Source organism: Nilaparvata lugens, chromosome 4 (assembly GCF_014356525.2).
Source record: "Nilaparvata lugens isolate BPH chromosome 4, ASM1435652v1, whole genome shotgun sequence".
NCBI lineage: Eukaryota > Metazoa > Arthropoda > Insecta > Hemiptera > Delphacidae > Nilaparvata > Nilaparvata lugens.
This window is the reverse complement of record NC_052507.1, coordinates 50726191-50753569: the sequence shown is the minus strand read 5'-3', so window position 1 is coordinate 50753569 and position 27379 is coordinate 50726191. Positions and strand designations below refer to the sequence as shown.

At 35.3% G+C, this 27379-nt stretch overlaps 1 protein-coding gene across 1 annotated transcript; it reads left to right on the top strand.

The window, feature by feature from the left end:
* The first annotated feature begins 1328 nt into the window (after positions 1-1328).
* Positions 1329-26726, top strand: LOC111045759 (zinc finger protein 354B). The gene is made up of 11 exons (XM_039425752.1): positions 1329-1426; positions 4519-4717; positions 5269-5380; positions 6571-6774; positions 12441-12649; positions 12858-12998; positions 13786-14009; positions 18832-18975; positions 20711-20886; positions 22160-22373; positions 26357-26726. Exons 1-11 carry the CDS (start codon positions 1344-1346, stop codon positions 26685-26687), a joined length of 2037 nt encoding a protein of 678 aa, XP_039281686.1. The 5' UTR covers positions 1329-1343; the 3' UTR covers positions 26688-26726.
* Positions 26727-27379: the final 653 nt, after the last annotated feature.

Genomic DNA, 27379 nt, shown 5'->3' with positions numbered 1-27379 from the left:
TGTTTTCAAGAAACTACAAAATCACAATCTCAAAATACAGCTTGACAAAACCGAATTTTTCGAAAGAGAATTGTTATACCTTGGCCACATTGTTTCAGAACGCGGTATTCAACCCAACCCAGCCAAATTGCAGGCCATAAAGGATTTTAAAATACCTAAAACCGAAAAACAAATCAAACAATTCTTAGGGTTAACAGGCTACTATAGGAAAATGATACAGAACTATGCAAAAATCGCAAAACCTCTGACTCAGGCATTGAAAAAGGATGTAAAGATCAATATTAATAATACAGAATATGTAAATGCATTTGAGAAATTGAAAACAATGTTACAGAACAGTCCAATATTACAACTCCCTGATTTCTCTAAACAGTTCATTGCCACGACTGACGCGAGCAATTATGCTATAGGAGGGGTATTATCCCAAGTTTTTGAAGGAAAAGATCTACCAGTAGCGTATGCTTCGCGAACTTTGAATAAACATGAGATCAACCTCTCCACCATAGAAAAAGAGTTATTGGCTATTGTCTGGTGCTGTAAATATTTCAGACCTTATTTATACGGACGTAAGTTTCTCATTCAAACTGATCACAAGCCTCTCCAGTGGCTTCATAGCATCAAAGAACCGAACTCGAAACTCATTAGATGGAAACTATTATTAGAGGAATTTGATTTTGATATTATTTACATAAATGGGAAGACCAATTACGTAGCGGACGCTCTGTCTCGTCCTAATAATGTTAACATGATGGAAAATGATGAAGATGATTTTTTAGGCTTTGAAGATGGCTTTCACGGGTTTGCGAATATTGCTACTGACCCCCACGAAACTGGTCTAGAAGATGGCTTTCACGGTTTTGATAATAGTGCTCACAACCCTGATCATGAATTCGATTATATTAACGTGGACGAATTGCTGCGATTCAATACTCGTACTGAAGCTCCCTCCATAGACGTTAGTTCCCTCGATGAAATTCTCCAACAAATAGATAACCCGGCCGTAGGAACTGATAATGATGATATTATAGGTATTGATAATAGAAATGACGACGTTGTAAATAATGATGCTAATGAAAACATTGTGCGTGATATTGATTATGAAAATGTTGTAAATAATAATGAAAATGGTAATGAACGTGAAGATGATAATAACAGTTTAGCCACAATACACTCTCGAAAGAGTTCAAACGAGCAAGTAACTATTGCTGATGACGATAAGATTCTGAATGTAGAACATAACCAATTAGTACTTGAACGAGGTGACCAAACCCCTCGCTTGATTAAGATTTTTGATAAAAATAGATTGATTATTTTTTTTTAGGAATGCTAATGATTACGATGACATGAAGGACAAATGTATAGAGTATTTGAAACCGAATACAAAGTATGGAGTTTTCTGCTCGCGTGCCGGAGCCCTATACGATGAGTATGAACCGATTTTTAACAATTTCAAGAACGTACTGCTAGAGACTTTTGATTCGATCAAACTTAAACGGTATAAAAGAATGAACTTAGATGTGACACAAATTGATGAACAAAAACAGGTAATCTCTAATTATCATGAGGGTAAAACATTCCACCGCGGTATCAATGAATCTTATAATCAAATACGACGTAAATATTACTGGCCATCAATGCTACAGGACGTGACTGGTTACATTAATAAATGCGCTGTTTGCTTAAAGGTTAAATATGACAGGAGACCCGTTCGAGTTGACTATAAAATCACACCCACTCCTGAAACACCGTTCGAAAAAATACAGATTGATTGCTTCCAATATGACAAAATAAAGTTTTTAACGATGACTGACTGTTTTTCCAAACGGCTAACGGTCCATCCAATAAAAAGTTTGAACCAAGTCGATATCCAAGAATGCTTAGACGACTATTTCTCTGCTTTCCCCATACCCAAAATTGTACAAATGGACAACGGACGTGAATTTGACAATGCAAGCCTACGTGATTTCCTGAGACTTTATGGCATTGAACCATATTACGTTACTCCCGGACACCCAGACTCGCAAGGTTTGGTAGAAAGGACTCATTCTACACTTATTGAAATTCTGAATGCCATTCAACTTGAAAATAAAACCAACACTACTGAAACTAATATGAAATTAGCGGTAATTGCCTTCAATAATACTCTAAACTCTACCTTGAAAATGTCTCCTATGGAAATAACATAGGGAATATCGAATAACCCTTTTGTAAACGGAATAACAGAAAGATTAGTAACTGAACAACTGTCCCAACAGTATCTTGAACAAGTCAACCTAGTGCATAAAATGATTAAGAATAAAATTGAAGAAGAAAAACAAAAACGTACTGAGAAATTGAATGTTAATCGTGAGAAGAATGTTGAAATTGAAAACGAGCCACACATAAAATCGACATTTAATAAGAAAACAAAACCGAAATTCATCAAAGTAAATTACGATACAACACAGCAATTAGCAAGGAATCCTAAAGCTATCCAAAAACGCCCTTTTAAATTGCACCCTAACAGAATGAAACGGCCTAAAAAACCGGTGAAGGGTAAGAAAAAGGATTTATTTGTTACAGGACTTGATGGTACTGCCCCTAATTCTCCTGTTGCTGGCCCCAGCAACGTCTTATAAGATGGTAGATTTGAGCAGAACATCTGGTATTGCTCCAATCAAGATACAGAATTCTCATATAATTAATGAAACTTTTACCTATGTTCATAATATCAATACTAGATTTACGTTTAGAATTAAGTAATATTGAAACATTTGTTGATTTTCTCGCTAAAAGGAATAATATTGATAAGAGTCGCTTAAGTATGATGAAATTGAATTTGAAATACACTAAGAATAAATTAAATGAGATTCAATCAGTTGATTATAGGCAGAAAAGAGGTCTTTTTAATGGTTTAGGATCCGCGATTTCGTGGATCACTGGGAACATGGATGCTGATGATAAGGAAAGATATGACAAAATTTTGCAGACAGTCCAATCTAATGAATATCATCTTAGTAACAATGTAGACAAGCAATTTGCTGTAAATCAGAAATTAATTAACGAATTCAATAATGAGATGAAAGTAATCAGAGCGAATAATCTAAAAATCAGCAATTACTTTAATTCTTTGTTCAATGAATCCAACCGAATGGAAATGAATCAGCAATTCTCTTTGTTATTCGACTCGCTCCTGCTTCTGAATAATAAAATATCTGACATTGTAACTAGTCTCGAATTTTGTAAATTGAAAATACTCCATTCTTCTATTATTTCTCATGATGATCTTTTTCTCCTACAAAAAAACTCAAATGTCAGCTTTATTTCAAATAAAATTAGTGTGTTATGGAAACTAAGCAAAGTACATTTTGGATTATTTAAAGACCATATTTCATATTTTGTGGAAGTACCGCTATTATCAACTGTTTATGAAACGTTTTTTCTATTGTCTTATCCTGTCATTGTTGGTAACGAAATTTTAACAACTATTGCGCATCCTTCTTTTGTTCTTCGAAACGACAAATTATTTTCTGGAAATTGTGAACTCATTTATGATGATTATTATTGTAGTACAGTAAGCAAACTTAATGATATATGTATTGAGCAATTATTAAATGATAGGAATCTAGACGGATGTAGTTTTGAAAGACGGAGATTCTTTCATAACATATGTAGAAATAGTTGATAGTTTTATATTATTTAATTTTAGTACATGTATGGTTCTGAATACTGATGTGAACAAGAATATTACTCTTTTTCTTAATAAGAAAACGCAATTGTTGAAAATTAATAGCTCAGAAACACTGATTGGTTACTACAAACCAAATATATTTTGGGAAAACGAAATTGTACTTCCAACTGAATTTGTAGTAAAAAAACGACTATCCAACTTCAACTTTGATCAAGTACATACTGCTAATATAAATTTTCAAAAACTTGATGTTCTAGATGAGTTACCTCTGACCGATAATCGAAACCTATGTATTATTCTATTGCTTATTTTTACTGTAATTTTATTGATTGTTATAATATTTCTCAAACGGCTGTTTATCTGGCACAAACTTTGTAACCTAATGTGTTGTGAATCTGAAGTTGAAAATGATACTGTACAGCGTGAACCAGAACAAAATGCCCCAGACTACAATGTACTTAGTTTATAATACTTAAATATAATATATGTTTTTTATTTCTTTGAAGCTGAGGGCAGCTTCACTCTTAGGGGGGAGGAGTTACATCTGGTAACACCTAATATTATTGCTGACGCTGTATTCCATTGTAATGCTCGATCATAGTACTTTTAGTCAGTTTACTGCCAAACTTCACCGAGAGCACTTAACTCTTTTTCGATGTATATTTTATAATTATGTGTTTGAAAATAAAGTTTTCTTTTTAAAAAGATGTTTGGTTACCCCAGAACTATAACTTATGACTACCGACGGGATGCGAGACCACGACCAGGTAGCGCTAGCAGACTGAAGGTTGCAACGCCTACAGCTAACCTGGCCGGTGAAGTGACTTGCACAAGTGACTTTGTTGCAGGGCTGATGGAACTCCTTGGCGGCCTACTATGCATTCAAGAGTTTGCAGTGACCATTTCATTACCAAAAGGAAAAATGAAGCCACTGTACATCCAGATTATGTGCCTACGGTTTTTCCAAGAAATGGCAATAAAGTTACAATAGCCAGTCTGTTGAGGTTGGCAAGGTTTCAAAGATTACGAGAGAGAAATTTCAAGAAAGTAAGTATATTTTAGAAATTATTTTATGTTTAAGTATTCAAGAATAATTATGTAGACTCTTCAAGGTAAATTTTATAGTTTCAGAGGATTTTAAGAAATAAACCTTCTTTTTACCAGGATTAGACGTTGGATTTGAAATGCATTGGTCCCGAGTTGAATCCCTGGCTGAGTCGGTCACTGGACACGTCAAGTTGTCGGTCCAGGCTGCCGTAAATGTAGTGTAAAGGTCATGTGTAATCAGGTGCGACCTGAAAACTATGACATCAGGCCTGGGCCAGCCAGGTCACTCGATATGTATATTTTTTACTAGGATGATCCTTTAGAGCGCCAAGCGTCGCGGACCTCGCTCAATTTTTTCTGCAATAAATTCAATTCAAATTTGTCGGTGTTTGTCATATTACTATACTTTATCTAGAAATTCACTTCAAGCAGCTCTATCGTAAAGCCAAAATATGACAATTTCGTCAATCTTCACTCATTTTTACAGTTGCAAATTCGAGTCGTTAGTAGGCCTATGTGGAAGTTTATTTGATGACCAATGTTCTTTACAGGGTTCTTTGAAGCATTTGCAAGCAGACGACGAGAAACAAGCGTCAACGTCAACTGTAGATGACCGTCAGACTGAAGAATCGCTTGTGGTACAAACAGAACAGTTGGAACAAGGTGTGTGTTATCTCATAATAAATAATAAAATTGAAAAAATATCAAATCATTCACACTTTTTTTTTAATTATTCACACAAGCTTACAAAAAATACAACTATAAGGCTGGCCACTAATGGTTGGGTGTGCATGCACATACACTAAATCAGAGAGAGGCTTCTGACATAAAATAAACAATCAATAACAGTAAATAAACCATTGAATACAATTTATAATGATCACAGCTGTAATGACAAAACAATGTAAGTCGACTGTGTATGTGCATGCTCGTTCAACCGTTAGCGGCCAGCCTAAAAAACCAAATCCCAATTTCAAAAATTAATTTCTTTTAATAGTAGTAATCTATAAAATTATTATATACTAGCAGGTAACCCGTGCTCCGCAAGAGTCTAATTAAAAACTTGACAAACTGGAAACTTGACCTACTGAAATCTTTAAGAATTCAAAATACACCTAAAACCATCTTCGGTAAATTAAGAATCTATATGGAAAATTTTAAGTTTATCAGTCCAACAGTTCAGATGTGATGATATGTCATTCATGAATTTCCTTTCCGGTACGTGTATAAGCCAATTCTTTTTTAATTATATTATAGATTTATGCAAATGACTGACACTATGACCCCTGGATTCAATTCCCGATGGTTTAAACCCCACCTTAGACTATAGTTTCTATAGATCATAGCAATGTATCTATTCTACATTCATTGGATCATAGTAAACTTTAGATACCTATCTACTTTCATGAATATGATAACTTTTGTGACATGCTGAAAATAAATCATGTTACTAAATAAATGCTATTCAAAGAAGTAATTTGTTTGCAAGTGCTGTACAACTGTACTAATAATTTTCAAAAATGTATAGCTTTCATTCGAAAAACTATAGTCCGAGAGATATTACTTTTAACACGGCTCTCACTCGAAGACAGAGAGACCCGATACTCTTTCCTTTAAAAGCATTCTCCTTACTATTGTGTCAGCATCCAATTCTGTTCATCATTTTCACTCCTCTCCTCCATTCTGTCCATGCTACAAACTGTGGAAGGAGAAACTGGTTTTCCCTCTTCACGTTAAAAATAATATCTCTCGGATTATAGATAATCATGATGAGAAATAATATGAACTGTTTTGAAACCTCTGTTTATAAAATTCCAGTATTAGTGCAATGGCTTAATTCACTATATTTACAGATTTGTTGGTAGGAGCAGTGCCTTCATCAAACAGCAGACTGCCAACAACAGCCGCAGCATCACCAGCCAGCACACATGAAGATTCATGTCCTATTGCACCAATCTCAACAGTCCAAGATTCTATTTCTAACGTCGACCGCGACCGGGTCGGGCTGAATTTCAAGATGGCTGAAAATCCGTGGTCGACTGTGGATGCACAACAAGGTCGTTATTTCAAAAATCGCACATTCAGAACAAAGTTGGGTTATCTGCCATTAAATTGATTATAGATTATTTCTATTAAATAAAAAAGTACCACAAACGCACAAAAATCATTGATGTACATCATGTTATATTATGTAGTGTTATTGATAATGGATATGAATTTTGTCACAGCTCTTTCTAGTAAAAGAAAAAGAAGAGCATGATGAACTACAATATTCCATTTCACAGTTTGTCTAAACAAAAATCTCAAATTGTTGCTCATTTGAGAAAATAATTCATTAAATACGATAAAAATTCCTTATTATAGTTTGTGTAAAATAAGTTGAGACTTGGCCCTCCATCCGAAGAAATCACAGGGTTGCCAAATCCTGAAAAATTGCACCTCTCTCAAATTTCCAATTCAACGTCAGAATTGGATCTAGAATATCATCCCCGATATCCGAGTAGTACTAAAAAAGCTTCAGGGTTGAAGGATTAAAAGGAAATTTAACTTTTATAATAAAATTGAAAACATCGCGACGATTTGTTTTTCTTTTGAATATCACATCTCTCAGAATCATGGGGTGTCGTAATGCGTAATAATTTTATATCAAATTAACGGGGAGAATGTCTCCTTTCTATTGATGTCTGGATCATTTTCATCCGACTCATAGTTATTTTTCAATTAATGATTATGTTCGTCAATGTCGAGACATTTCGAGCAGAAAACATGATATGCTGGAAAATTTTTTGTTTCGAAAGATAAGTAGGTGGTGAAAGCGAGAAAGTTTCTCAGAAATAATTGAAATTATTTTTCTAATTGACAAAAGTAGTCGGAAAATCGTATTTTGGTCTCCAAGTAATTCTATTGACCAAGCGAAGTGAGGTCTAAGATTCAAGTCGACGGTTTGGCATTTCTCTTAATGTTTGAATGTTTGTATGTTTTAATGTTTGAATGTTAATATGTTGCGCATTTACGGCGAAACGCGGTAATAGATTTTCATGAAATTTGACAGGTATGTTCCTTTTTTAATTGCGCGTCGACGTATATACAACTGTATACTGTGTACTGAGGTCTACTGTCAAAATAAAAAGTCAAAATACTTTATTGCAGCAGCTAATTGAGAACATCAATTGCATTACAAACGTCAATGATAGATTGCATCATAATTATTACAAGCAGGAAGTCATTACAATAAATTATAAACATAAAAATATACTTATTTTCATAACAATATAAGTAAAACACACTCATAAGACATAATCATATGACTAGTTCACCCATGAGAGTACCTAGTTGCTAATCAAGCATATTGTCAACTACGTCATAGAACTCTTCTATTTCATAAATTGGATTTCTCAACAGAAATCGTTTAACTCTATTCGTGAATAATTTTAATGGTAATTTTTTTATATTCTCAGGCAAGGCATTGAAAAGTTTCAGAGAAACGTAATAGAAAGTTTTCTGAGTATTTGCATAGTGGCAAAACCTCAAGACTAGTTTATTCTTACCTCTAGTATTATAGTTGTGACACATACCCTGCTGAACATAGGAGTTATAATTTACCTTAACATGATTCAGACATTGATAAACATACACAGCAGGAAGTGTCATAATTTCAATCAATTTGAAGCTATCCCTACAGTGTTCTCTTGAAGGAAGACCACATATTATTCTCACAGCTTTTTTCTGCAGTCTAAATAATCTGATACTATATTTTTGGGAAGCCCACAATATTGTTCCATAAGATAAATAACTGTGTATATGAGAAAAATATACTATTCGCAACACTGATAGACTTACTCCTGTTCTCAATTTTCTTAACATAAACAATCCCTTACACAGCTTACCCGCCACTTTATCAATATGGTCTTTCCAATTCAGCCTAGAGTCGACATTAAAACCAAGAAAATTAACCATTCTCAGACCATTCAAATCATTATTGTTGCCATAAGACACATTAAGACTCTTAATTTTATCTAAGTTTAAACACAGTAAATTTGCGTTACACCAATCCTCAATCATTAGTGTAATATTCTCTATGGACCTGATTCTATTGATTTCCAACGTAGATTTTGTACTTACACAAACTCCTTTGGCTGAGGGTCCAATTACACTAGGCATGTCATTCACATAATATATAATGAACAAAGTTGGGCCCAATATTAAACCTTGAGGTACCCCATAACGAACCGGCAAGTAATTAGACTCAACACCATTAAAAACCACTTTCTGAAACCTATCTCTCAGATAAGACTGAATAAGCTTGCTAGCAGATACTTCAAAACCATAAAATTCTAATTTTTTCAGAAGAACTTCATGACAAACTGTGTCGAAAGCTCTCGAAAGGTCAAATAGTCTTAGATCAGTCTGATTTTTATTTTCCAATGATTCTATTGGAATTCCTAATGAACTCTTTGCAGACATCTCTTCCCTGACTATCAGCATAGTGATGTACTCTTATTTTACTACCACTATCAGAATGCTTGGAACGACTGTTGGTCTCTAGATCTGAATTTCTTGGCTTCCTTGTATTTTTAAAATGCACCTCACAATTGGATTTTCCTAGGCTGGTGGAGGATTTGAAATTTTTAGGATGCTTAAGTAATGACTTTGAACTATTTGATCGCATATTTTCAACTGAATAAGGTGAGTGGATAAGTGAGTCGGACGGGGCTGGAGCAAAATTTGGAGTGAGTGAGGGGGATGGAACAGGAGAAGAGCTAGGAGGTGTCAAAAGCTCAGTTCCAGCACTCTGCTTATTCACATTAATATTCTTCATGGACTCAATATACCAATCCGAAAAAGGTTTATCAATACCAGGCACACAATAGTAATTCAATATAAATTTTGCATTAATTAAAACGTTGATTCCACATTCATACCCGTTCCTCTGCTGAATGCAGGGGACTTCCATATAACATGACTCCGATATATTTAGATTATTTACAATTTTCAGAGCAGATTTATTATTTACGCTCAATATAGAGTCGAAGTGATAGGCTTTAGCTGTATGTGTATGACACTCCCTGTGAATGAATAGAAGGGACCAATGGTTGCCATCATCAGGCCTTTCGACATTATTCACACACAAAAATACAAATTTACAATGTCTACTGTGTACTGAGGTCTACTGTGTACTGAGGTCTACTGTCTAACAAGTACCTGATTGAAACTGAGACCTTATGGAAATGCAGCAATAGACTGGCTTCTCCACACATCTGTGTAATCACTTGTCAGCTGATTTATGATGAATAATTCTATAGTCTGATTTTTACTCCAATATTGGCGTATGAAGGAGGCTCCTTTTTCCTTTTACATTATCCTTGAAATGCAAAATTTCCAAAAACCTTCTATATACGTCGACGCGCAATTAAAAAAGGAACATACCTGTCAAATTTTATGAAAATCTATTACCGCGTTTCGCCGTAAATGCGCAACATATAAACATTCAAACATTTAAACATTAAGAAAAATGCCAAACCGTCGACTTGAATCTTAGACCTCACTTCGCTCGGTCAACTAGTAGTTAGGAGAGCGGCTGCATGGTATGCATTGTGTACCAAATTTTATGCTGAAGGCTGGCAATTTACAAGAAATTTGACTGAAATATTTCAAACGCAAGCAGCTGATTGCCTCTAGAAAGGCTGTAATGTAACACTGCTTGGATTATTCGAGACGAGTTTGTCATTTTCACTATTTATAATCATGTGGCTTTCAGTTGCTGAATGTTTCAATCGTTCTGTATTTTGTTTTTGTTGATAGCTATTGATAGCATATGGTGGCACACCATTCAGCCGCTATCCTTGACTTTGAAACACCTGAGAGGCCAAAATACTTTCTTCCGAGTACGTTTGACAATTGGAAAAATAATTTCAATTATTTCTGAGAAACTTTCTTGCTTCAACCACCTACTTATCTTTCGAAACAAAAAAGTTTCTAGCATGTCGAAAATATAATGTTTTCTGCTCGAAATGTCTCTTATTGACGATCATAATCATTAATTGAAAAATAACTACGAGTCGGATAAAAATTAATTTCATTAATTTTATCGTTAACTTATCATTAATTAAATTTATCATCGGTTGAAATTTTCTTCCTTCAGATGTCTTCCTCCTGCGAGAAAACATTATTGAAATCTGTGTTGAAGATTCCTCCTTGATCACTGCAAAATTTCAACTGGAATATTGTGGTTTCCATTTCGAATTCTTTGTTTAAATTTCCAATCCATTTGAAATTATTGATAGAATTGTGTGCGACATCCACTTAATGTCAGCTGTCAAAAACAATATGATTAACGCCACACCTCGAAGTGGGTACTTGCTTTTTGCATATCCTGTGAGATGTGACACGAGAACTACTACTCATTAGCACTGCCAAGTCGGTAGGCAAGTATCCTAGAGAAGTTTAGCCTGCATGCAGTAGAACAACCCCAATTGACCGTGCACCTCGGTCGGAGCACTGCGCAGTTCCGGCGGTATGTGGGCTTGGTCGGGGCACGGACGTATCCTCTAACTTGTCTACAGGCCAGGAAAAATACTTGTAATTAATTGCCAATTGTATACATCTCCAAGGTGGGCGCTTGAACTCACGGGTCCACCCCATAGGCGTCCAAAATGGGACGCGAGCGTTTCGGAAAGAAGCACCAATGAGAGAGGTTTTCGACACGCTATGATGCTACTTCCAGAGACGGAGGCGCTACCCGAGTCCCACAGTCTGAGCCCTACAGTCTGGCGCATAGGAATTTCACATGCCTGCTTTTTCCAGAGATTGCCTGAGACCCTGAGGTCTGGTCTCTCACTGGCTAACCCGAAACTCCACCGTACAGACTTCACTGTGCCCAGCTACTCCCATAGACGGAGAATTCAGGAGACTCGGTCGAGCCATGAACTTCCTATAGTCTAGAGCCTTCACCCAGCCGTTCACCTATAAGCCAGGCTACTTCCAGGGATGTAGTCACACAGCCATCACATAGTTAGCTATGGTTCCCCCTGGTTGGCGGTTTTCCCTTCACCACGAAAACCAGCACCCGTGGCTGGGGGATCCAGTACTTCCTGAGATGGGGCGAGGGAAGAAGCTCCGAAAAGAGCCCCCTTGAAGCTTAAACTCCAACCTGATTCCTCTGGGACCCAAAGCTGTCAATGACAGCTGTGCGAGTGAGTATTGTTTAGTAACCATGTCACCTCACGATTTGGTTACGTTCCTTGGCCCCATAGATCGACAGATTTGTCCGCCTGCTAATTTCTTTCTTTGGAGCTATCTCAAATCAAAAGTGTTCACAACTCGACAAATAACCAATTAATACAATTACTTGAATTAAACAGATAATTCAGAATGAAATCCCCAGTATTCCAGTTGAAATGTTGCTACGATTGATGAGGAATCTCCAACACAAATTTCAAGAGTGTATTTGTGCGGGAGGAAAACTATTTTAAAAGTATATATTACAAAAAATTATGTGATAATGCATACATCTGTGCTGTTTGATTCTAGTGAAACTTGAGCCCATTATTATAATTCTCTTGTCACTCATTTTTCGCCAATTTCTATAATTCTATGATGAGATTCACTTTAAATTCAACCATTGATTGAATAGAAAGCATTAATGCTATTTATAAAAAATGTTGATTGGTTAAAGTGAATCTCATTATATTTAATGATGTCTTATTATTTTTGCATGTTTCAGCTGGTGATGATTTGATTACGGGAAAAGATTCTGGTCCTTTTTTCGTGGATGAAAACTGTGATACAATGTCTTATAAAGAAACAATAGTTGACAATAAACGCCTGTGTCGAATTTGTGGCCAGTTGAAATCAGATTTGACATCTCTATATGGACCCTCTGCTGTTGAGATGGGACTTCTTAGGAAAATAGAAGACTGTTTAAGAATTAAGGTCAATTTATATTTTTCTACAATGTTGCACTTTAGTATGGAACAGTTTATAGAGACCATTTCTGAAATTCTTGTAGGGGCAAGGAAACGCCTTTTTAGTTTCCATTGAAAATTTTACAATGATAAAGCTTGATCATCCATTCTATCATTCGCAAGTAAGTAGAATTTTCTTTCATTTTTTTATCGATATGTTCTTTTCTTGTACCCAGATTGAAAGCACTAGTTGTTTGCCAACCGAGATTTGTAGAGGGTGCATCTCAAATCTTGATACATGCGACCAATTCGTAACTCTGGCAAGGAATGCTAATATAAGACTTCATGAGATGTATGAAGACCAAATGGAAACAAATGTAAGTAATCTGGCTCAACCCAGTAGTGTTCCAACACTCAATAGTGTTCCAATATTTTTGCCAAAAAAGTTTTAACTAAATAATGAATATTCGACAATTGAATACATTAAATGTGGATCTTAATGTTAGAAAAAAGTGTACTGTACATAATTTTAAGGAAATTATACACTTCATGGCACAAGGAGGATACATTGATCTTCCATCTCCTTTTTAAATCATGCATTTTTATACCGGTAATATAGTTTTGGGGCTAATTCTCTACAATGAGATGCCTTGACAAATTGAATTCTGTGGTGATGTCATTTTAAAAATGTACTCTATGAAAAGTTTGTTTTATTATTTTAATGTTTTTTGTTTTTCTTTTGAGTGGTTAATGCACTTGTAGGCTATTTTATATATTCTTATATTGATTTGACCGTAAATGATTTCTGTCTTTGTCAATCGCCTGTACTGGTTTATGAGCTCTATTCATATTTTAATTATATGACTCTATTGTATGCTTCTTATTGTCTTTAAAAACTTTTATATTTTAAACTTTGTAATATAAAAACTTTTAGTACATTTTTATTTAAACTTAAAAATATTTCAACGACTAGTTTCGACCATAGGTAATTTTTAAGTTGAAATGACCTATGGTCGAAACTAGTCGTTAAAATATTTTTAAGTTTTTAATAAAAGGGTATCAAAAGTTATTATATTGTTTCTATTTGAATCAAGTAATCCATATATAAGTGAAATGGTTTTATCATTAAGAAATTATGACATTTTTTTATTTCTAAATTCACAGGAAACAACGATGATTTGCCGGTATTGTGATAAGAAGTTCAGAAGTCCAAAGTTGTTGAATTTGCATTGTTCTACGCATGCTACAGCTTCAGTGTTTCAATGCGAAATTTGTGGTAACCAGTTCAAAAACGCTGAAGGCCTCATTTGTCATAAACGGACTCACCGTGCCTTGTCCCACAAAAAGAAGCATGTTTGCTCAACTTGTGATAAAACCTTCCGATCAAGGTAAGATGCAAACCAAGATTGACTAGCAGGTAAACCGTGCTTCTCAAGTGTCCATTTTGAAACTTGAACTGAAAACTTGACGTAATGAAATCTAGAAGGATTGGAAACAGGCCTATAAGAATCCTTGGTTAATTAAGAATTTATATGCGAAATTTCAAGTAAATCAGTCCAGTAGTTCAGACGTGATGATGCGTCAAACATAATTTTCCTATCCTTTACACGTGTATACATGTATAAGCCAGTTCTTTCCTTCATTATAGTACGGTACCAATAGAAGATGATAGATAGATGGATTGTCAGTATCTTTATCATCAAATTAATACTAATTTATGCTACAACAGATAATACAAAAATTCCAAAAAATCTAAAACTATATCTATTACTCTAAGCATCACCTAGTACAAAGATACTAAACCGAGGTACTATTTTCTACCTATAAATTTCCTTATTTAAAAAGAATACTACTTAAATCTAAATCCTACTTACTATTAGTTCCTCACTACTTTGTATCCCAATACTGAATAACCAATGACTAATTTTTCTTTTGAAGCTATTGAAATTTTCCTCTCCTTTGATTTCTAATGGTATTCTATTAGATATAATTATGATTCAATCTATCATTGACGTTTGTAATGCAATTGATGTTCTCAATTAGCTGCTGCAATAAAGTATTTTGACCTTTTATTTTGACAGTAGACCTCAGTACACAGTAGGCAGTAGTAAACAGTAGACCTCACGCAGTATTCTCATCCACAAGTACCTGATTGAAACTATAGACCTTATGGAAATACAGCAATAGACTGGCTTCTCCACACATCTGTGTAATCACTTGTCAGCTGATTTATGACGAATAATTCTATAGTCTGATTTTTACTCTAATATTGGCGTATGAAGGAGGCTTCTTTATCCTTTTATATTATCCTTGAAATGCAAAATTTCCAAAAACCTTGTATATACGTCAACGCGCAATTAAAAAAGGAACATACCTGTCAAATTTCATGAAAATCTATTACCGCGTTTCGCCGTAAATGCGCAACATATAAACATTTAAACATTAAGAGAAATGCCAAACCGTCGACTTGAATCTTAGACCTCACTTCGCTCGGTCAATTATTATACAGAGTTTGTGAAAATAAAAATCTTTTTCTTAGAGTGCCTGTCCGTTTCAAACGTTGGCGATCATATTGGCTATGATGACTTTGTTAGTTGCGTTCCGGAACAATTGAATGGAGGTTTTTCCAAACCAGGCTCTCAGGTTGGCCAGCCAGGATATTCTTCTTTGACCGGGGCTCTCCTGCCTTCTATTTTGCCCTGCAGTATGCTTTGCAATAGCTCATATCTGTCCTTATTGCGCATTATGTGGCCAAAGTATTGCAACTGCCTGAATTTTATTATGTTAACCAGTTCTGGGGTCATATTCATCCTCCTCAACACCTCCTGATTGGTAATTCTATCAGTCCATGGTATCCTCAGGATTCTCCTATACAGCCATAACTCAAATGCTTGGAGCTTTGCTACTGTGTTTTGCTGTAGAGTCCATGATTCATCACCATACAACAGTACTGAGTACACATAGCACTTCAGTAATCGAATCTTTGTATGCAAGGTGAGGTCATGGCATCTTAACATCTAAACATCTAAACAGCTCTAAACAGACCCCATTGTTATGAAAGCACTTTTGGATTTTGCAATCCGACACCGGATCTCCTGAGAATTATCCCATGACTCATTAATCATAGTTCCAAGGTAGGTGTATTGTGCGACCCTATGGATTTTCGTCTGATCAATGTACAGCTCCGCTCCTTGGATGCCATCTTTACTTATGATCATGAGCTTTGTTTTGGCTGAGTTCATATCAAGTCCATAGGTTTTAGTCGTTTCTGCAATCCTATTCATCAGCTTTTGCAGGCCCTCTTTGGATTCAGAGAACACAATGATATCATATGTTCAAGTGCTTCTCTGAAAATGTGCTCTGAATATAGGTTGAAAATGATAGGTGATAGTATGCAACCTTGTCTAACTCCTCGCAGGATCTTCACCTGTTCTGTATGTTCTCCATCTACTCGGAGAACGGCTGATTGATTTCAATATAAGTTGGCTATAATTGTTAGGTGTTTTCCATCAATCCCAGTTCTTCTCAAGGCATCCATCATTTTCTCATGTTGAACACGGTCGAAGGCCTTCTTGTAATCAATCAGACATGCAAAAACATTACAACCCACATCTCTGCATCTTTTAAACAGAACCTGCACACCAAACAGAGCTTCCCTTGTTCCCACAGCCTTTACAAAACCAAATTGATTGGGTGAAATTTGCTCTTCACATATGTTATAAATTCTTTTGTGAATGACTTCACAAACACTTTAAGCATGTGACTCATTAAACTTATTGTTCGGAACTCTCCACAGGCTTTTGCACTTGACTTCTTTGGAATTGCAATGAACTCTGACTCCAACCATTGATTTGGGATTTTTCCTGTTGAGTAAATGTGGTTGAAAATTTCGGTTATTGTCTTTATATTTTCTTCATCCATTAACTTCAACAATTCAATTGATATTTCATCCGGTCCCGTTGCCTTTCCATCCTTCATCTGTTTCATAGCCGCCTTCACCTCTTCCAAGAGAATTTTCGGTCCGGTGTCATTTTCAAAGACAGGCTGCTGTGTTCTGAGGTCATGGAATAAATCCTTTAAATATTGCTCCCACACCTTCTTCCTCTCATCCTTATCAATCACCAAATTGCCGTGTACATCCGCTAATCGACCACTTTTGTTGAAACAGAACTTCCGAGCCACTTCCTTTACTTTACGATGGACATTGAAGCTATCATAGCGACTTTGATATAGCTCTATCTCCTGACCCTGTTCAACCTTTTCTCTCTCCTTGGCCTCCCTGATCTTTCTTCTAATGATAGTATGTATCCTTCTATACTCAACAAGATTGTCTTTGTGACTCTTCCTCAGTTCCATAAGTTCCAGTATCTCATCAGTCATCCATGACCTACATTTCCTTGGGTCCCTTCTTAGGTATTGATCTTTTATACCTTTTACTGTTTCCTTTACAATTGCCAATCCCCCTCCACACTCTCCAGATCTCCACCCCCTCTCAATCTCTCATTCAAGTCATTCCTCACCATCTGCCGTACAACAGGATCCTTCAGTCTTCTGAGATCATAACTCTTCACCTTCCGGACTGGAGGAAATAAATATAAAAATATTTATTATCAAATTTTCAAAACATTACTATTATTGTATTAATAATATTAATATTATTGAAAATATTTATCAATTATCAAAACAATTCTATTGAGGTTAAGTGGAATCAAGTAGAAAGCAATAATAGAACAGCTGTTTTTTTTTTATTATTATTTCTATCATATGATTTTGTGAATTTGTCGTATGAAACAGTATGTCTCATAAATGATATTTGAACATTTATTATGAAAAATATAGAAGAAAAATTGAAATTTGGGCTTCCATGTGCACGAGATTGATATTTTTAGAATCTTTGTGCAAAATTTGGAGATCTAAATCATTCCCGTTTTTGCGGTATGCACAAGTTGACAAAATCCAAGTTCAATTGTAATGAAAACAAATTCCTTCAAAAAATAATTGATAATAATACGTTTCGAGGGAAAAAATTAAGAACAAAAAAAATTGGGAAGCATCGGGATTCGAACCGAGGAACCATCGCTCCGTAAGCTAGCGTTTTACCGTTTAGCTACACGGTCTTGTAACAGCATTATAATCTCCTCATAAAAAAAACACACTTAGGGCTCAACAATGTAGCCTATGAAACTTCAAGTACGGTAGCATAGATGAATTTGAACATTAATTCTGAAAAATCTAGAAGGAAAATTGAAATTTGGGCTTCCAGGTGCACGAGATTGATATTTTTAGAATCTATGTGCAAAATTTGGAGATCTAAATCATTTCCGTTTTTCCGGTATCTTACGTCTTGATGCTGATAAGCTGTCTCTTAGGATAAGTTTAGAATCGTACGCCTTGTACTCCCGTTGAAAGTGTGACCGCTTTAGCCAATTCCTCTGAATATGATTCATGAGTTGTAAAATCGCTTCCCGGAGGTTCGGAACCCACTTGAAACTGTTGGTTCATTCATCTCTCATTATCATCCGCCTCATTACCCACGCACAAGCCAGAGCTCATGTGGGCATCACCCTCAGCAAAAAAAAAGGATTATACATTATGGCCCAGTTGCTCTAAAGCCGGTTAAATTTTAATCGTGATTAATTTCACAAGAATCAAACAGAGAAGGCCTTTTCGAAAAGAAGGCTACTCTGATTGGTTCTCGTGAAATTTAACCAGCTTTTGTGCAACCGGCACTAAGTCAACCTGGTAACATTACCATAGGTATTCCATAAGGATCGGTGCTATCAAGTACTTTATTCCTGGTTTTTATAAAAGATTAAATTTGACGGATGTAAGTATGGAAATAGTATCGAATAAGATGTCAGAAAATTTCAAGAAATATAGCGACCCTCTGCACTGAGGTTTAGTTTAATTGAATTATGATTTATATTTTTAATGAATTGGAAATAGAAAATTTATTTGTCAGTGATTATGGCTATTAATGTTTTTCCGTTGCTTGCTCTTCAACTCGTCATAAAAAGTGAAACGATCATGGGTCACTCGAATGACAGTCCATTAGTCATTTTGTACAGTGTTGAAAGTAATACTTTGTTGCATGAGTTACATATGAATTTTTTCCCAGTTTTTTTCCATGAATTTGGATTTAAGTAACCTGTTGTGCGTTCTGTAATTGGTGCAATAATAGTCATATTTGTAAGCAAGTGATGTTTTTAGGTCCGATCTGTTGGAGCATACCAACAGTCATCTGGGTTTGAAGCCCTACTCGTGTCGTAGTTGTGGCAAAGTGTTCCATAGTGGCGCTTTGCTGCGTCAGCACTCTCTCGTACACCGAAGCGCCGGCTCTCTGTCCAAAAACCGGTAAGTCGCTCGTTTTGTTCCCCACCGCACCGATTCTCGCTGTTTTAAAAAGACACAATTGCTCAAATAGACAGTAACCGTTTTACCAGTTGTTCGATGGTTCGAACTGGTTCAAGTGTGGCTTAAATGTGAGTTTCCAACACTTTGGTGGATTGCTCTTTAAATTAAGTCTAATTCACTTCATATTTTAATAGTAATGTTAAATGAAGGGTTGCTACTTTAAATTCAACCTTTCCAGTGTGACTCTAATATCTTTGTTAAAATATTTGAAGATTGAAATGTTTTTGTAAATTGAAGATCTACAAGACTTAACCTATTTCTATGAATAGTAACTATGATAATAATAAATATTTTTTATCTATAACTATGTGTTAATTTGGGAGAGGAAAACACAAGGTTACCTTATTTTTCCTCTCCCTATTATTTCGATAATGTACTTATTGTATAAATGAATAAAGAATAAAGTGAATAAATATCATTTCAACTAATGCTAATACAATCTCAAATTTACTAATACTAGGCTAGCATTATTTTCTTTCCATTTGAATGCTTGAACAGTTATCATTTCAAGCCCTTTTCTTTCCTTTCTTATGACCGCAATATTTATTTCAGTTGATTTAAGTTTCTTTTAAATACTCGGTCAGTTACCATTCCAAACCCATCCTAGAAACCTATTTTCTTTCGAACTCTATCTTTCCAGTATGACCCCAGTATTAATTTTAGTTTCGGTAAAGTACTGCTTCATCTTTTGCTATTTAAACTCAAGCTACCTCTACGCGTACCCTTTGGAACGTAGAACTACTAAACTACTAAACTTTCAGTTAAATTACCTGAACTGAGATTAATTTCAAACTGACACTGTCTGCATTGTTTGAATAGGAAGTATAGATGTCATTTATAAGGAATGCTGACAGTGTGAAAAGTGGATTTCAATATAGTTGTCATTTCAAACTCTTGCGTTTTTCAGTTTGTTTATCCATGGTGAGATGCAATTTAAACTGTCAGAATTGGTTGAATGGGAAGCATTAATGTTTTGTTCTTATTAATAATGCTGTCAGTTTGAAGTGAATATTACACAATGCCCACCTTTATACACTACTCACACTAGCACCACTCAAATCGTACGACTCCAGTCGCGAATAACCATCTTTCAAACTTTACAACTTGACTCATTTAAAATGCTTATTTTAATCAAACTTTCCTCTGATAATGTTAAATAGGTAATTTCACTTCTTTTACAATAAATTTGAATGTGTTCTCTTTTTTATTCTCGCTATTCCACTTCAAATCCTAACCTCACTTTATTGAGCATACATGATAGTCAAGTCTCACGTCTCTTTGCGACCAACATGTCGAATCGCAAGGAAACTCAGTCGCGAGTATCCAATGGATTGATCTGGATTTCACGAACGGCTAAAAATCTAAACAGTGATTGTCTTATCATTTGAGGTTAGGTTTTTTCTGAGGAAAGATTGAGTCAGGTTTTAGTTTTTATTAAAATGGCAATATGTTCGTATTATTTAGAATTATTTAGTTTGGATTCCTAATTGGAAATTTTGTCATCGTAGTTGACAAATCACTCATGTGGAGCGCTAATGTATGGAGTCGTTTCGCGATTTGAGTTGTGGTAGTGTGAGTATTGCCTTAGCTCTTGATCTGGTTCTGGGTACATGACGCTTAGTCCAATAGAAATGGCTCAACCACTTTAATTGGGAATGTGCTTGCTTGTGAACAGGTGCTTCAAGTGCGACAAATGGTTTGCGCGCCACGCTGACCTGCGCACGCACATGCGTCGACACGAGGTGGGGCGCACCTTCAAGTGTGGCGTCTGTCAACTCAGTCTGCCTTCCATTGGAGCTCTTCTCTCCCACCGAAAACAACACCAGACGTCTTCAAAAACCGCTGATTCAGGTAACCCTTCTAAATTATTCTCTGTTTTTTCTATAGCTATAGAGTAAATTATTCTTATAACATTATTCATTATTAATCATTTATTATTTATACAAGAGAGGACTGACTGGGAGAGAAAAACTAAGGATACTCGTAGTACTATTTCTCTCCCAAATTTAGGTTACATTTTTCATTATACATTAAAAGGTATGATCTACCCCTCTCAACGACCAGGCTATCTCTCTATTTTTCCACTTATCCATCATATCTCAATACGAGAAAAACTGACCAAATTCAGGATGTCCCCAAAATTAATTGAGGGTATATATTGAAAGGTACCTTAAGGGTATAGAAGTAAAGGACTGACCTACATTAAATGAGATATAGATATGACTTGCGAAACTGGACACTATCTGAACTGAAAATATCTTATACTGGACATAATATGATATTATCATTATACATTTTCATACATTATTCATTTTACTATTCATTTTAATCTATAATTACAACTTAAAACATCTGGTTACAGACAGAGGATGAGCAACCTATGGTGAAGTTTCTCAAAACATTAATTACATCTTCTAGGACCTTAGAAAGGTGTGAAAAAATACTTGAATTTTATGAAAGGGCACTGACTGGAGAATTTGGAATCTATTAATCGAAAAACTCAATCAAACAACATCCTCACTCACCTACATCAATACAACGCCCACACCCTAATGATTTTATTGTGGAAATTCCCCCTTTACAAACTTTCTCCCCTGCCACTTAATTATCTCATTTACCCCTCTCATCAACCAGACTTTCTCTCTATTTTTCCGCCTAACCAACATTTCTTAATATCAACAAAACTGACCAAATTCAGGATGTCATCAGAATTAATTTTAGTTGATAAGAAATACTGAAGAATCAGAATCAGTTCTACTTGATGGAATTTTCATCTGCAGCTATGACATTCTGAAATTCAGTGTCACTGAATTTTATTGTTTCTCCTGCAATAAATTTTTATCAATTGGTATGTGTTTTTATTTCATTGTTTTGCAAAAGCAAGCTCAAGTACCGATACGATGGGCAACAAATGATGGGAGGTCTTGTCACGGATTTTTGTTTTAAAATTGATGAAAGAAGTTGCCTTCAGTTTTCGGAGGTAGTCGATTTCTATTCTAGCTTCTGCTTACTAGTGTACTCGAAGGCTTGACAATTGGTTTTATTGTAGTCCAACCCCAACTCATCGTTAACTCAACTCTGCAACACTCACTATAAAGTATTCATCAATCATTCATTTTTGCAGAATCAAAACAGTTGCCGGCTGCTGTCAGTAAAAATCTGTTGCAATGCAAAGACTGCGACAAACAGTTTTCGGGTCGTTCCGGCCTGGCCTATCACCGAAAGACAACCCATGAGACAGACAAGCCGTACCTCTGCCACATCTGCGACAAGGCTCTCTCCTCCGAGGCACTCAAGCGCCAACACCAACAAACTCACTCTCAAAATGAACAATATCCGTAAGTTAGTTCAAATATATTTAACTTTTCCTTTGTCAAGAAACCTGATAATTATAAAGTCAAATACACCTTATTCACGCCCGTTCGTACAGTATAAGTTTGAGGTAAACAAAATCTGAGCAATTCCGTTTCTCAGTTTCCGTTTATCAGTTTCAACTCAGTCTCAAGTTTGAACTCTAGAAATGTTTAAAAACACCAAAACTGGAGATTTTAACCAAAAAATATGGTTTAAATTGATATATTTAAAGGCTGTGTTGATAAAAAAAAATTCTGCTGTAGGCGATAAAATTTAAGTTCTTGTGGATTAGTAGAAAGGGAAAAGAGTAATGTTAAGGGTGCGATTGAAGTTTTCAATAAAATTTAAGATGATGATTACTAGGAAATTGTGATATTAGTTCCAGAAGTGAGAAATATTAGGCAGATAACTAATCATTCAAATAATATTTCTGGAATGAAGAATAATTTTTATTAACATTTTCGTTTGAGTAAAGCAACTGCCAATTTAGTATTGGATCAAATGGAAGACTCGATAGAGAATAAGACAGCTCTGAACAGTGCTCTTTCAGCAGAAGACATATTTTGAATAACGATGAAATATTTTGCTTCTGTAAGATTTTTAATAAATGTGAGAGACCATAGTGAAGTGCTTGTGTTAGTAGAGTGGTGAATAAAGTTCCTAGGGAAATAGCAAGATTAGCTTCAAAGTATATTCTCCATACTAATAAACTTAACGTAATGCTTTAGAAAAGGTCCAACAATACAATTAGTAACAGTAATCTGTATAAGAGAGATTAGGGTTGTGTTTGTTCGTTTGTTCGCATCAAAACATGTCAACTTGTGGATTGCATACCGGAAAAACGGGAATGATTTAGATCTCCAAATTTTGCACATAGATTCTAAAAATATCAATCTCGTGCACCTGGAAGCCCAAATTTCAATTTTCCTTCTAGATTTTTCAGAATTAATGTTCAAATTCATCTATGCTACCGTACATGAGGTTCCATAGGCTACATATTGTTGCAGCCCAAAGTGTGTTTTTTATGAGGAGGTTATAATGCTGTTACAAGACTATCATTTTCGAACGACAGTGTAGCGCAACGGTAAAACGCTAGCTTACGGAGCGATGGTTCCTCGGCTCGAATCCCGATGCTTCCCAATTTTTTCCCTCGAAACGTATTATTATCAATTATTTTTTGAAGGCATTTGTTTTCATTACAATTGAACTTGGATTTTATCAATCATTTTTAATGTAAAATTTTGCCACCAGTACAAATTAATTGGACATAGTCTTCGTGTAGATGTGGCCTATCATTGATTTCCATAAGAAAAACATGAATAGATCACAATAAAATAAGTAATAATTTATATTCTTCAGCTATAATGTACTATACTCAGTTTTCTATACTATAATAAAGGCAAGAACTGGCTTATACACGTAAGGAATAGGAAATTATGTTTGACACAACTGATTAATTTGAAATGTTGCATATAGATTCTTAATTAACTGAGGAATGGTTATTTATGCCTATTTTCAGTTCTACAAGATTTCATTACGTCAAGTTTCCAATTTATCATGCTTCCAGTTGTTGTATAGAAGCACCTGAACTTTTCTTTCAAAAGGGACACTAGATGATAGGTATGATTGGGGATCCTATTCGAATAAATATAACTGATTTTCTGTCGCATCAAAACCGCACCGATTTCTCAAACCGTTCAAAAGTTATTCTCATTCAAAGATACTGACTGATAAATCATCCATCTATCAATCATCTTTACTATAATAATGGAAAGAGCTGGCTCATACACGTTCGTGATGTAGGAAAATTATGTTTGACACATCATCACGTCTGAACTACTGGACTGATTGATTTGAAATTTTGCATAAAGATTCTTCATTAACCGAGGTTATAGGCCTATTTTCAAATTTCGAATTTTCACTTTCCTTGCCCTACTACCATAGTTAAGGAATGTATTGCTTTCCAAAAAAAATTAAGGTACCCCAATTTCAAGTTTTCTATAGCCTACGTTTCAAGGTCCCCTAAGTCCAAAAACATGATTTTTGGGTATTGGTCTGTGTGTGTGTATGTCTGTGAACACGATAACTCCATTCATAATTAACCGATTGACTTGAAATTTTAAACTTAAGGTCCTTAAACCATGAGGACCCGACAATAAGAAATTCAATAAAATTCAATTCAAGATGGCGGAAAAAATGGCGGATAATTACTAAAAAAACCATGTTTTTCACGTTTTTCTCGAAAATAGCTCTAACGATTTTCTTCAAATTTATACCATGGATAGCTATTTATAAGCCCTATCAACTGGTATGAGTCTCATTTCTGGGAAAATTTCAGGAGCTCCGTAATATTCTTGAGTTAAAATGGCGGATAATGACTAAAAAGCCATGTTTTTCACGGTTTTTTCGAAAACGGCTTTAACGATTTTCTTCAAATTTATACCATGGATAGCTATTTATGAGCCCTATCAACTGACATGAGTCTCATTTCTGGGAAAATTTCAGGAGCTCCGTAATATTATTGAGTAAAATGACAGTTACTAAAAAACAATGTTTTTCACGATTTTCTCACTAACGGCTCTAACGATTTTTTTCAAATCCATACCCTGTATAGTTATTTATTAGCTCTATCAACTGACATGAGTCTTTTTCCTGGGGTACTAATGGGGGGTCCACCTAATCCTTGAGAAATGGACTTTGTAACCTTCTCGTGAATAGACCCTTAAATAGACCCTTGCAAAGCACGGGCTACCTACTTACTAGTAATACAATATAATAATAGCAGACACCAAGACGCCTAACACCATTAACAATATATCACAGTTAGCTTTGGTCAGACAAAAAACTCTCTCACAGAATACAGGCACCTTTTCAGTAGCAAATCCCCCAAGTGAGTCTTGAATTGAGGAACGTTCATCGTTCGAACTTCCACATCAAGTTCATTGGATAGCTTTACTGACACATTTCCAATTTTTCTGAGAGCTTGTATATTGATTACTCTCAATCTAACATTAAGACTGCTTCTTGCGGGGTAACTATGAATATCACGATTTACTCTAAAATTACTCAGGTGCTTTTTAACACATAAACAACACGAAAAACATAAAGTGGAGGCAGAGTCAATAACCTCAATCTACGGAATAGTGCTCTACATGAAGCTTGGGGTGGTTCGTTACAGATCATTCTTACAGCCCTCCACAGCAGTCTGAAAATTGTGATAATTGTAGAACAGTTCCCACAATATTGTATGCCATAAGCTAGGTGACAAAGACACTCATTAAAACATCATGGCTCACAATAAGTCTCAGCCTGCGCAATACAAATAAACCTTTACTCAGCTTCCTAGCTATGTATGTTATATGGCTATACCAATTTTAATTCGTGTCCAGCATAAAACCCAAGAACTTTAGAGAGCCTATGTCGGTGGACCTGGTGTTGAAGCTGAACTGTAGATCGTTGCTTTTTTGTAGGTTCAAGCTTGAACCTTTTGATGCACACCAATCTCTTATAGCAAATGTGCTTGTCTCAAACACTGTATCTACCCTTTGTTTATTAGAGCAATTCACTATTAGACCTAGATCGTCGGCAAAAAGTTAGGGCTGGTTTTCGATGTGACAATTGCTTATCAAACTTGTAAGTCATGTATATCATAAATAAAAGTGGTCCAAGTATGGATCCTTGTGGCACACTAAACTCAACGACTTCACCATTTGAAAATTTACCATCTCTACAAAGTAGAGCCTGTATAAAAAGTATACATAAAATCACTTCAATGATCTATGGTCGAAACTAGTCGTTAAACTATTTTAAAGTTTTAATAAAGGGTACTACAAGTTTTTATATTGTTTTTATTAAAGTATACATAGTATATAGCCTGGAACCGAAGAGTCCCCATCGTTATACGACTCGATATTGTGAATTTCTATTGTGAAATTCTATTTTTTCTATTGTGAAATTCTATTGGCAGGTGTACAATGTGCGACAAGTCATTGAAAAGCGCCAACGCACTGAAGCAGCACATAAAGCAACATTCGGCCACTTTCGAGTGCGAGCACTGCCACAAGACATTCAATCGAAAAGGCAACCTGCAAATGCACGTGCGACGTGTGCACACCACCGAGCGTCCGTTCGTGTGTGCAGTGTGCGCGCGAACATTTGCCGAAAAGAATGACATGCAGAAACACATCACTCGCCAGCACAGTCTTGTCTATTGCCAGCTCTGCTGTCAAACGTTTACTGACAATGCTGCTCTCGACGAGCACAACGATAAACAGCACAATGTGATGATTACTGTATGAATATGAATGATTTTATAAATATATAATGTTTACTATTGATTCATATTCATTATTTATCCTCAATAACAATACATACTATATACAAAGATATTGCTTTGAATGACCATAGGGATAAACCATAATGATGATTACTATATGAATATAAATAATATATTCATATAACAGCAATATTAATTCATAATGATTGTGTTCATGGGAGGTTGCGGTGCATGTACGGCTTCGGCGAAGTGATCAGTAACCAGAAACCACGTGACGGGTGCACCACAACTTGCTCCCTCCGAACGAAAATCGAATTCTGGTTCACAGTTTTTGGCGCGCACTTTTGAAATTAATCGTTTACAGAGCGGAGTTGACAAAATAATAAAGGTGTTATCAATATAATCATTTGAGTTATTATTTATTATCATTAAATCAATAATAATTATTAATTTATAATTTGAAAAAATAATATTTTAAAATTTATCATACAAGCTTGTCCAAGCCAATATTATTTTTCATGTAGGTTGCAACAGACCTTATCAAAAATGTAATGTTGGCTAAATCAGGTAAATACTACAATTTTAGACCTATGTTATCTTATCAGAACAAAGCTGGAGTATTGATTAGTTATTATAAAGCACTAGGCTATTCATTTTTTTCCTTATAAAGTTTTTTTAATAATTTAATTATGGCTCGTGCTGTCATCAATGAAA

Bases quoted from the DNA above. Each gene is read 5' to 3' on its own strand.
- LOC111045759 (XM_039425752.1), top strand. From the start codon at position 1,344: ATGAAGGACAAATGTATAGAGTATTTGAAACCGAATACAAAGTATGGA. The intron at 12,999-13,785 runs GTAAGTAATCTG...CTAAATTCACAG, and splicing joins AAGACCAAATGGAAACAAAT to GAAACAACGATGATTTGCCG. The intron at 18,976-20,710 runs GTAAGTCGCTCG...GCTTGTGAACAG, and splicing joins GGCTCTCTGTCCAAAAACCG to GTGCTTCAAGTGCGACAAAT.